Source organism: Arvicola amphibius, chromosome 3, assembly GCF_903992535.2.
Source record: "Arvicola amphibius chromosome 3, mArvAmp1.2, whole genome shotgun sequence".
Lineage (NCBI taxonomy): Eukaryota > Metazoa > Chordata > Mammalia > Rodentia > Cricetidae > Arvicola > Arvicola amphibius.
Window position 1 is genome coordinate 24147096 of NC_052049.1, and position 12840 is coordinate 24159935.

Consider the following 12840-nt stretch of genomic DNA (forward strand, 5'->3'; position numbering starts at 1 on the left):
TTATCCAAGAAAACTCCTGGGGGAAGTGGGAAGCCTGTAATCAAATGGAGGCTACTCTAGATTACATATTCTTTGAGATCTGCTCAAATATATAAATACTATTAAGACAGAAGTGAATCATTGTTTTCATTTATTCACTACAAATACAGGATAATAATAATACATCTATGTCCTAGGGTTGTTGCCTTCCTCACCAGAAACTGTCATGTATCTTAGTTTATATGAAAAATATCTTACATTTCACTGAACTTTTGGTAAACCATTTATTTCTGAAATTTGAACTACTTCCGTATAGAACAAGAGCAACAAAATCTTTTCCATTTAACTTTTTTTCTGTTTTTTTTTTTTTATTAAAAATTTCCATCTCCTCCCCTCCTCCTCCCCCTTCCCTCCCTTCCCTTCCACCCATACCACCACTCCCTCCCTCTCCAGGCCAAAGAGCCATCAGGGTTCCCTACACTATGTTAAGTCCAAGGTCCTCTCAAATCCCCCTAAGTCCAGGAAGGTGAGCAACCAAACTGACAAGGCTCATAGTGAGCCCGTCCATGCTACAGAGTCCAAGCCCATCGCCGTTGTCCTTGGTTTCTCAGTCCTCCTCCACCGTCAGCCACATTCAGAGAGTCCGGTTTGGTCCCCTGTTCCATCAGTCCCATTCCAACTGGACTTGGTGGTCTCCCGTTAGTTCTGTCCCACCGTCTCAATGGGTGAACGCACCTCTCACAGTCCTGACTTCCTTGCTCATGATCTCCCTCCTTTTGCTCCTCATCAGGACCTTGGGAGCTCAGTCCGGTGCTCCTATGTGAGGCTCTGTCATTTTCTCCATCCAACGCCAGGTGAAGGTTCTATGGTGATATGCAAGATATTCATGAGTATGGCAATAGGATCTGGACATTTCTGGCTCCCTCTCCTCATCTGCCCAAGGAACTAGCTGGGGGTGTCTTCCTGGTCACATGAAGGTCCTTATAGGTCTTCAAACTGAAGCCTTGATGCAGCCATCCACAATATTACCTCCCTCTCCTTTTCTCAGTTTAATGTCAGTATTATTCCAAACTTGACTCACCAGACTAGGGTGTTCCTCATAAGGGTTGGCTAACCAGAGTACATTTTGACAGCTAAATTATCTTGCTTTGTACACACAGTCTAATCTTGCAGAATTCGTTTAGAACAATGAAGCAATTTCATATTTAAATAAATACATTTGAAACTGTGGTTTGTCTATTCCAAACTAGACCACAGTTCAGTGGGTACCAGGGCCTCGGCTCAGCTTCACTCTTTGGCTCCTCTTGGCTGGGCTGTTAAAGCCTTAGCTGGTGGCTGACTGGTGTTGACTGGCCCCTCCTCACCCTACCCCGCAAACCTGGTGAGTCCTGCTTGGGAGATAAGTACATGCTATTACAGTCTTTCCTTCACTAGTAGATCAGGTCATGTATTCAATGGGGTTGTTGTTTTGGTTTTTGTTGTTGTGTGTTTTGTGCTTTTTTTTCTGGCCAATGTCTTGATTATCAGTTCAAGTAAATGGTCACACCGTATGCCAAATTTAAGGAGTAGAACAAGAGATTCTTACTGTTGTTGGCTCATCTAAGGTCACAATGCAGAGCTATGAATAAATGAAGGGAAGAATGTGTGTCTTTTTTGGCATTCTGCTCTTCTCTAGTAACGGATCATAAGGGGATAAGAACGGTTAACGATGAGCTGTTTTTAGAATTTAATAACTCGATAGAACACCTGTTGTGAAGTTGTTCATGACTTTATCTAAGACATCTCATGAACAGAAAAAAATGTCTTATTCATTTTCTATTGAACTTTAATTTCAAAATTTAAAGTAAGCCTAGAATTCCTGTTTCAGCAGTCACTGTATGGCATTCCTTGTATTTTGCTTCTGAAAAGATGTGCAGTGATCCTCCTATAATGCTATAGCTGTAGATCCATAGAGACAATGTCATTATTGATCCAGGAGTTTCTCTATGAAACATTGGATGGTTGGGTATTAAATTGGAAACACTGGTATGCTCTCAAGTCCCCACTGAGAACTACAATTACTTCCTTCTTCCATATGACACCTCTATTTAGACAAAGAAATCCTGCTTGCTTGAGGAGTTGCTTTTTGTCTAAGTCCCTCATTACCACCTAGTATGACAGGGGACTCTGCAAAGTCGAACTGCTCATACTAAGTGCACATCCGGATAAGGCACAACAGCTAATCTGATTTACAGTTCATTCTTTCTCCACTGTTCACTTCCCATCCAGTCTCCTGAGCACAGCCAGAAACACATCCACTCTCTGCTTCCCACTGACTACCGAGGTGCCTACTATGAGTGACCAGCCATTTCCTCATCTCCAGCCTTCATCTTTTATTGAGTTTAAGTTTCCCTCCTAAGATTTTGACTTTCCACCCTAGGAAAGCAGCCGTTCTGTAGTTACATAAGTCATCTATATCGAGTCATTATATTAAAGTGCATACACTCAATTTCCAAACTTCTGAAAATATAATTATTAGTTGAGAATTACTTTACTTATTTAGAAAACTTTGAAAGCTCGCATGATTTGTTTTAAATCATTAGATTTTAAAGGAACAAATAACTTATTTGAAGCAGTAGTAAATTTCAATACCATAATGTTTCTAGCAAGATCTAGTATTATACTTCATTGGTTAAATAGACTCTATTGCAATTCTTTCTTGTGTGTGCATTCATGTGTAGGCATGTGTGTGTGGATACATGGGTGCATATGTGCATGTGTGTATCTGTGTGTGTGTTCAAATTTAAACTAAAGGGCAGAAGTTGACTTAGACGGCTGTCATGCCTTTCACACATTATTTGCACACTGACTTCTGAGTCCAATGGATAATCTGGACTTGCCTTTGACAAATCTTTGGCCCCTGTGCTGGTGTTTGTAGGAGGCATATCGGGAAGAACAGTTAATTCACCGGCTGATGCGTCAGTCCCAGCAGGAGCGCAGGATTGCCGTTCAGCTCATGCACGTCCGGCACGAAAAGGAAGTTTTATGGCAAAATAGAATTTTCCGGGAGAAACAATATGAAGAAAGACGACTTAAGGATTTCCAGGATGCTCTTGATCGAGAAGCGGTAAATAAAAATTCCATTAAAAATCATACTTCGCCATCAGCTTATAACTGGCATGGGAGGAGGCAGCCCCCACATACTGCTCCCCCCCATGTCCCCCTCCCCCCCCACTGACTTGATGCCAAGCACCGCAAGCTTGCCACCAGTCCCATGGTCACTTGTCTCTAGCTGTTGCTAGTCATTTTGCATGCTTTTGAAGTTTTAATTCCAAATAATTCCTCGAGAAGTGCTACAAGAACTGTCTTAATATTCTTCAAGGCCTGCATGTTACTGACGGTGTGTGCTCTGAACTTGGTGGTCATTTTGGAGTACTTGCTTCATCTGTATTTTCCTTGAGTATCCAAAATACATCTCTTTCTCCACTTTTTTCTAATACGTTGTTGACACAGGCCAGGGCTGACTCTCTAGGTTCATATGTTTGAATCATTGTGGTTTTTACCTCAGATACCCAAGGGAAGTCCTCATCTTTAAAGTTTGAGAGAGTTACTAGTGTGGACACTGTTATGAACAATGTCAATGATTATGCTGAGACAGAAAAAGAGCTTTTAAGAGGCTTTTTTTTCAGTAAGAAAATTAGTTTTAAATAAACAATTCATTGCTTTTTGTGTTTCTGAAACCTATATTGTACTGTTCATTCCTCCAAACTATAATTGTCTGTGGAGAGGCAGGAGATACTCTAATTTATTGTCAATGAGAACACTGCCCAGAAGCCAAGATCTGTCTCCTGGGTATGTTCTTTGCTACTGTGGTATTATTTGGAAACTTGAAAATCAAAATATCGAATCTATTACTAATTTACTATATCCTATTTCTCTTGCACTTTATGGGTATGGCGTCTCATAACAAAAATAGACTTTTTATCCATGCATTGCTTTGACTTTTGTCTATTTCCCATTGGGGAACTCAAGTTTATTTCATCAATTTGTCAAACTTGATGGCAGAGACCTGGAGCTCCTGAGCTTAGCATTTCAGGTGCTTACACTGCTGTCGTTACACATCCTGTCTGGACAGTGGAGAGGGGCTTTCAGTAAAGAAGGCGCTGGTGCTCAGCTCACCAGCTTGCTGCTTCCTTCTGCACTGCTCCATGATAAAGCACATTTCATCTAAACTTTGTAGCTCTTGATTTTAAATTTTAGTGCCACCTACTGTTATGAATAATAATAAATTGCAATATTTTGAGCATTTGCTTCAAATCGCCTTTGCACCATGCTCATTACATGCAAATATAATTCTTGCAAAAAATACACATGAATAGTATGTGGATCTAAGGTTGACACATAGGGAAAGGGAAGTCCAAAGTTTGACAGTCACATAAATTGTTGAGAGCAGAGCCTTCCTTTAGGCCTCCATAGCCCAAGCTCAACACTATGAAGGATTATCACATCTGCAGCCTTCTTTTATATTTCCTCTGTCCTCTTTTAGGGATGCTACACACACTGATGTGTGGAGATAGGAGAGTTGGTGAATCTAGCACAGAGTGGAAGGCAGAGGAAAAGTGGACCAGGGAGACAGAATAGGTGACTGGAAAAGAAGTGAGACAAGGAGGAAGCCAAGATGAGAGAGAGGAAGACAGGAAAGGAGGGAGAGAGAAAGGAAGGAAGGAAAACATGGAGGAGGAAGAGGGAGTCAGATGTCAGCCCCAAATGGAAGCTGTTCCGTTACTGATAGGGAGATTCTGTCATTTCTTTCCAATGTTTTGGTTCCTATGGAGAACCACCACCACCATCTATTTTAGTGTTATTGTCGCTGTAAATTCTCATCAATGTCAAGTTCCTTTCTCATCTGAGCTCTCCCTGATATCTAGGAACATAACACAAAGCTCCTTGTCTCACTTGTATTTGCTCTACATGGGCACAGGGCCTCTGAAACAAAGCAGCAATGAAAACTTCTAGTGTCATTCCTGAATCTACCAAATATGCTGGATTGGTCTTAAATGTTATCCATGCCAGTGAAATTAAATATGCGAAATAAGAACATAACAGTAAAAAAAGGATTGATTTTCCACAGCAATCTGTTAACATTAATCTTATCACCTATCAGCAGTGTTGTGAAAAGAACTGCTCGCTCAGACGAGATGGATCAGTTAATTTTCTGCCTATACTAAAATTATTAGTATCCTTCCTTTGAGGAAATTGAGACTGAAGAAGGATAAACGATTTGCTGGAGTGCTGAAATAACTTGACCTTGAATTCTGTGTACAAACTGGAGCTTGAATTTGTAGGCAGTTCCTCTGAAACCCACATTTATTGCTATTTTCTACTGGCTGACTTAAATCACAGGAGTTAGAACCTATTAGTGAGTCAGCTCAGCACCTGATCTGATTACTGAAGCAGCTGGTAAGGTTTCCTCCAAGGCAGCACTTGATCGTTTGAATCTCTCCAACGAAGCATTATGTTGCTTTCAGCTTGGCTAGCCAGTGTTTTATGTAAAGAATGATTTAAGCAAAATGATTGCCGTCATACAAATAAAGGAGAGGTGGTGATAAGGTGTTTAAATATTTAACTGCTTTTTGTGGACATACATGTTTCTACAAATGAATGTTATAAATTTATAAAGACTAAAGCAGCAAGGACTTAACCACACTTTTAATGTGTCAAGCCTGTTATCTCAATGCACTAAAGTCTAATTACCTCATATTTAGTCAGTCGGTAAGCTAATACTGAAAAGTGAAGTATAGTCGTCAAAGCATGTGTTCCTGGTGAGGGGGAGCCTGGTCCCAGATGTGTAAGGGCCAGCTGACCCAGACTAACCGTTTCTCTGTGACATTTGGCTCTTAGCAGATGATGTAATTGAGACACCTTCAGGAAAGCCAAAGATCCAATTTATTCTTATGACAGTGATCTTTGCCCGTCCACACCACTTCCCTCCGAAGTCTGTTTTGCTGATGAGCTAAACATGGAGTTTAACAGACACTGCCTTTGCTTAGCACATGTGGTGTGTTAAGGAGTGAAAACTGATTCTTGATCAGTTAAACCCTGATGTAAAAGGGGTTTCGTTCTACTTAAAGATTACCTTTTGTATTGTGACATTATCTTCATCTGAATAATTGCATAATAGTAGTGACTTAGAGTTCATGTTTGCCCTCTTAGGCTCTCGCCAAACAAGCCAAGATTGATTTCACAGAACAAACCAGGAGGGAAAAAGAAGCCCATGAGAAGATGGCTGTGGAAAGAGCTCAAGCGCGCTTTGAGAAGCACTATGGGATATGTGCGGAAATATTGGATCAAATCCTCGATCTGTGCACTAAAGTGGCAGACTACAGGATGCTGACAGATAAGTAAGTATCACTTTGCCAAATGAACACAGCAGTCACTGCAGACAGGAGAATGGTAAGACTGCCAAGTGGACGCTACCAATAGGTAAAGATTATTTCATGAATGGAGAATGGGAGGCAGAGGCTAGGACAATGAATACTTTCTGGGATGATTTAGGGCAAGGCCATGTCCTTATTCATAAGTTCTGTCTGAACTAGTTGCCAAGACAACTGTTATCATTTGTGAAACCCTTCACCTTTACAGGAAGGTGAAATTATTTAGAGACTATTAATAATCAAATTGTTTCTGTAATACCTTTTGTCTGGAAAGAATCAACATATTTACAATAAAGTAGTCAAGATATTTAAAAAATGAAAAGCCAGGGTAACAATTTCAAGTAGAAAATTTAAATAACGTAGATCTAGAGCAGGACGTTACAAATAAGGAATGCATTGAAGCATAGTTAGGCAGCAGGTCACTCCTTTATTGTCCCCACCTTCCTAGTTCTAAAGAAAAGAGAGAAACATAATCTGCTGTGTGATTTCCATTTCTATTCTAGGTCTATACAATACCAAACTTGCCATGGCATTCAGAGCGTTTTCTCAAGTTACCTTGATAAAAGTATATTCTTTGTGTACTGCATCTAGTGGAGATAGTGCCCAGTCAAGACTCTTGGGAAACTATAATACCTAGACTCACAGGCCTATTATTTATGATGCCTTGCTAGAAGATAAAGCAGAACAAAACTTGAAATGATTCCACAGCACAAGGGTCATGTAATCCATTAGCTGGCACACAACTAGAGTTCACAGGTTGAAATCTTATGATCTCACAATGAAAAGAACAAGAGCCAATGATTCACGGAATTACCAGAGAAGATGAAAAGCATCCCATCAATCCTATGTGTAAAGAGGGTTTTATCTGCTTGTCTGCTTTCTAAAGTTATTTATTAAATGTAATCATGCAATGAGATCATTTTGAAGTTATGATTACATTACAGCTTAATAAATAGAAAGTAAATTATACTCAAAAGTGAAGGATAAATAGTAAAGTTTAATATAATTTTGTTATATTACATATTTTATTATGTATAATTATATATATTAACTTATATAATATATAGGAAATATAATTCTGATATAGTTTTAAGGACAAAAATATGCAGAAGTGATGCATGAAATAGGAAAAGTAACACAAGTCATCACAGAAGGTTAAAACATTATTTTACAAGAAGTAAATTTTATGTTAAAAATGAGATCAAAGGTTTTTTAAAAGTATATAATTAGACACAGATATCGCTAAGCAAATAAAAGTTCATATTTGTAAGACACAAAAGCAAACCAAATTCTGTTTGGGGATGAGTATAATAAATCAACATATCCTTATTTATCCCACTAAATACATTTAAACCCATAGTCCTAAACCACATAAAAAAGTGAATGTAGAGAGAATTCAGATGGTTGATGACTTGGGTCTAACAAATTGTGAAGTATTGGCCTCCATGTATTTTAATTTTGCTTCAAATATGCTATATAAAACCTGATCATTTTTTCTGCTTCTGATACCTTAATGGTATAGGGTTTCCAGTAAAGAAATAAGCTATCAAACTGAAAAGTTTTAGATAATAGCAACTGTTTTCTACCTAAATTTCATGGGCAAAATTATAATCTCACCTCTACTCATGCCAGCAAGGATAGGTATTTTCATGGACCTTTGTAAGGTAAAAAGGGACACCATGCCTTTAGTTCCAGCACTTGGAAGGCAGAGGCACACAAATCGCTGTGAGTCTGAAGCTAGCCTGATCTACAAGAGCTAGTTCCAGGACAGCTAGGGCTGTTACTCAGAGAAACCCTGTCTCGAAAAACAAAACAAAACAAAAAAACCCACCTATTTATCAGGATGGTGACAGAAAGATCAAGCAGAAAGCATGGATTTCTGTTTCCACCTGGGTATTGTAGAAATCCCTTGCACTCTCAATAACATGTGTCAGAGAGGGCCTCGTAGGATCATTCCAGGGATACAAAGTTCTCTGCAGTATAAGCTATGGAGACTGTGGAAGCAAAATTCTTATCTCCTCCGAAGAGTTGCAGTGGTCTCCTTTCCTTGTGCGTCAGACACTCAGGGATTTTTAGCCACACTTGCCAATAACAAGATAATATTTACATTTTCCTTTGCCAGAGCATTGTCAGAAAAAGCAACCAAAACAGAGATGCAAAGTATGGCAAAAAGTTATGTTGCCCATTATGTGAAGAACCAGAAAGAGTTCAGACTGGAAGTGAAAAGACAATGTATAATGCTGTTATGTCCTTAACTGCGTTGTTCATAAAACTTTAGATGTGTCCTTGTTTGGAAGTAGAAACTACAGATATGTTTGTTTCTGATGATATATTGGTTAATTCAACAAAACTAGAGTCATTGTAAAAAAAGAGGGAGATATACAGCAAAGGCCCCTGTTACGACAAAGTCAAAGAGCTATTGAGCTGTAAGCCAAGAAAAGCCAAATATTTCCAGCACATCATCAAAAACTGGGAAGGGTAGCAAAGGATTTGCCGTGGCTCTCAGAAGATACCTGGGCTTGCTGACATCTCAATTTAAAAATTCTATCTCGTGACACTGCAAGAAACAACCAATTACTAGTCTTTCCTTGCACCCAGTTTGTGGTAGATTGTTATAACACCCCTAGGAAATGAGTGCAGATGTCAACACTTGGATGACAGAAGTCTTACAGTTATCTAATTCAGAATTTTAAACAGCCACGGCAAAGTGCTCCAGTGAGCAATTATGAGCTGCTTGAAACAAATGCAAAAGAGTATAGTCACAGAACAGAGATGCAATAAAATTCAGTATTAAATGGAAATTTTATAAGAGAAAAGTACAGTACCCAAAGTAAGTGTTTCGTGGTTGGGCATATCAGCAGAATGAAGCAGACAGAGAGAAAGACTCAGTGACTAGAAGACAGACTAATAGAAGCTGTCCAGTGTGAATAACAGAGATAGTAGGTTGAAAAATTAAGCAGAGTCCCAGCCAAGGGACTAGTTACTAGTGTCAGGTTTGTCTTCTGTCACTGCAAAGAATACTGAGATGAAACAGCTTATGAAGATGAAATCTTTATTTAGAGATGTAGCTTCAGAAGCTGTAGTTCATGGCTATTTAGTCTTGTTCCTTTGGGCCTGGGGAAGGTAGGAAACTATGGAAATCATGATAAAAGTATGTGGCATGGAAGCATATGATATACTGGCAGCAAGGAACTGGAACAGAGAAGCTAGAGTCCCAATGTTCCCTTCAAAGTCACACCCTCAATACCTACCCTCCCATCAGGACCCTACCACTTGAAAGTTTCATGTTTTGCTAATAGTATCAGTTTGATGACCAAGCTCTCAACCCACAGGCTATAATGGTAACTCAAGACACAAAGTATTACACATAGCATTTCAGTCCTGGAAATAGAAAACAAATATGGGCTAACGAGGACTCAAAAAAATAATATCTGAAAATTTCAAGAGCTTGCCAAGAGACATGAATCTATAGATTCAAAAGGTCAAGCAAACTCCAAATAAGATAAATCTAAGTAACTTGATATAGTGGTATATCATAACTAAATTTCTGAAAACTTGGAAAAGAAGGTGCCATGAAAGCCCACAAGGAAACAGCTTTAGAGAAAAGCATTTTAAATGACAGATCATGTCTTTCCAGAAACCAAGTGTCAGAGCAGAGAACTCTCAACCCAGAATCTTATACCCCAGGGCCTGGAAAAATGGCTTAGAATGTAAGAGCATCTGTGGAGAAGACCAGGTCTAATCCTTAGCATCAACAGGATGGATCACACTAGCCATTACTCCACTTCCAAGGAATTTGATATCTTTTTCTGACCTCTGCAGGAATCAGCCATATATGTGATGCACAAACATACATGCAGGCAAAACAAACTAATAAAATAAATAAGTTTTTAAAAGTTTTAAAGAAACCTATCATGAATGAAGGGGAAATCTGACATTGGTAGGTCATGGTTACTAAGAACATGTATTGCCAGTATAGCTACCCTTCAGTGGGTGGCTAAAAGATGTTTCCTTACCAGGAAGGAAGTTCTTATATAAAAAAAAAATTGGAATAAGCAAGGCAGAGAAAGAACTCAGTAAGCAACCGGATGAGTGAGAAGAGGTTGCTTCCACCTCCCGAGAAGGCAAATGGAGTAAACGTAAGACACTGTGCAATGCCCTGCTCAATGAGCACGGAGTCACCATCTGATGAATTCAAAGAGACATAAAAAAGTCCATTTTCTTTGTCTGTCAGTGATAAAATTGTGTAGTAGATGCATAGATGGTATATATACAATATAATATCTATTACACTTGCTAAATAACCTGTACCGGCTGTGTTACAGATACATTAAAAGAGATTTGAGGAAACAATCATTTAATCCACAGTAAACAAGGAAAAGAAAATAATTAAAACCCCTGAAATACAAATTAATAGACTTCACCTTCATATAAAAATTTCATCTCTGAATATAGAAATTAAAAGACAATGATTGGTAGATTAAAAAATAAAACCAAACTTTGTGACATCTATAAGAAATTAATTTCAAATAAGATGACATGGGCAGATTCTGGGTAAGAAAAATAAAAATATATTAGATGTACATATGAATCAAAATAGAACATATGATTTTATATTGATATCAGATGTTAGAGCAAAGTAAATTAGCAGAAACAGAGAGGAACATCACATGTTATAAAGGATCTATGAAATGAAAAGTCACAGCAACTTTACCATGTGTCCTTATATAAAAAAAATTGGAATAAGCAAGGCAGAGAAAGAATTCAGTAAGCAACCGGATGAGTGAGAAGAGGTTGCTTCCACCTCCCGAGAAGGCAAATGGAGTAAACGTAAGACACTGTGCAATGCCCTGCTCAATGAGCACGGAGTCACCAACCATGTGTCAAAATAGGAAAAATCTGATCAGAAACAGATGGAAAGTCGTTCAATCATAGACAGAGACCTCAACAACTTACAGAAATATCTCAGAAATTGAGCAATGCTGTGATAGAAACCAACACTGCCAGTCAGTCAGCGCCAATAACTGTCATCACCCACTTCACCCACTACCGTGGGCTAATATTGATTCTAGTCAAAACCCTATGGAAACTGTGTACAGGTAGTCTCTCTCTCTCTCTCTCTCTCTCTCTCTCTCTCTCTCTCTCTCTCTCTCTCTCTCTCTCTCTCTCTCTCTTTCTGTGTGTGTGTTTGTATGTGTGATTGCTATTCTTGGTTGTCAGCTTGACTACATCTGGAATCAACTAAAACCCATGTGACTAGATACATCTGTGAGGGTTCTTTTTAAATTAAATCATTAAAAGCTGGAAGACTCACTTTTAATCCAGATCTTTTGAGATGGGAAGATCCACCTCTAATCTGGCCCACACCTTCTAATGGCAACTTTTATATAGTACATGGAAAGACACTCTTGCTCTTGGCCTGCTTGCCTTCACTCTTGCTGGCTCGTTCATTCCTTCACTGACATTAGAACCTACTTTAGGATCTGGGCGCATTCTGAAGACCAGTTGAGACAACCAACATTGTGAACTACAATACAGAATAACTACTCTGTTCTTGTACTTTTCATTGATATCCATTGTTGTAATAACTGGATTAAAGCCTGTAATCCACTCTAATAAACTAGACAGATGATGATGATGATGAAGATAGATAGATAGATAGATAGATAGATAGATAGATAGATAGATAGATAGACCGATAGATAGATAGACAGACATTCTTTCTATCAATTATATTTCTCTAGAGAACCTTGACTAATTCACTATCCCAGGACATAGATAGAGTGGTTTTCAACCTTCCTAATTCTGTGAACTTTTAATACAGTCTCTCATGTTGTCGTGACACACAACCATAAAATTATTTCATTGATACTTCATAACTGCAATTTTGCTACTGTTTCAATTCATAATGTTAATATCTTATATACAGGATATCTGATATGTAACCCCCAAAAGAGTTAAGACTTACACATTGAGAACTGTTAACATAGAATAAACTTCAACAAACTGAAAATATTTAAAACTTGGAGAGTGATCCTTGAGGAATAGAATCAACAGAGAAATCTATGTATTTCAATCATGCTCCAGAAGAAGGCCGCACATCAGTGAATAATTAAGCAGTACAAATTGAACTTAATGGGTAAAAATTAAGAGACTAAAGTTGGGTAGGCAGGGAGGGATTAAGGATGAGGGTGAATGTGGTCTGAACTCATTGTATGAAATTATCAGAGAATAAAAAACGAGAAGAGAAACTCCAAGTACTTAGAAATTCAGAACACGTTTCTAAACAAATAATCCTCAGAGCTAATAGGAAATCTTAAGGGGAATATAAAAGTATACTGAATGAGATGAAATGAAAGTACAACACAGGAAATTTTTTGAGACCCAGCAAGAACAGTGCTGGCAGAAAATTACAGCATAAACTCGTCTTAAAAAAAGAATATTAATT

The 12840-nt window shown here is 38.4% G+C and overlaps 1 protein-coding gene across 1 annotated transcript in view; it reads left to right on the forward strand.

The window, feature by feature from the left end:
• Positions 1 to 12840, forward strand: part of Spef2 (sperm flagellar 2) — a 158086-nt gene that overhangs the window by 34924 nt on the left and 110322 nt on the right. Inside the window, exons 8-9 of the mRNA XM_038321484.1 lie at positions 2897 to 3085; positions 6172 to 6359. Coding sequence (XP_038177412.1) covers positions 2897 to 3085; positions 6172 to 6359 — 377 coding nt within the window. The remainder of the gene's footprint in view (positions 1 to 2896; positions 3086 to 6171; positions 6360 to 12840) is intronic.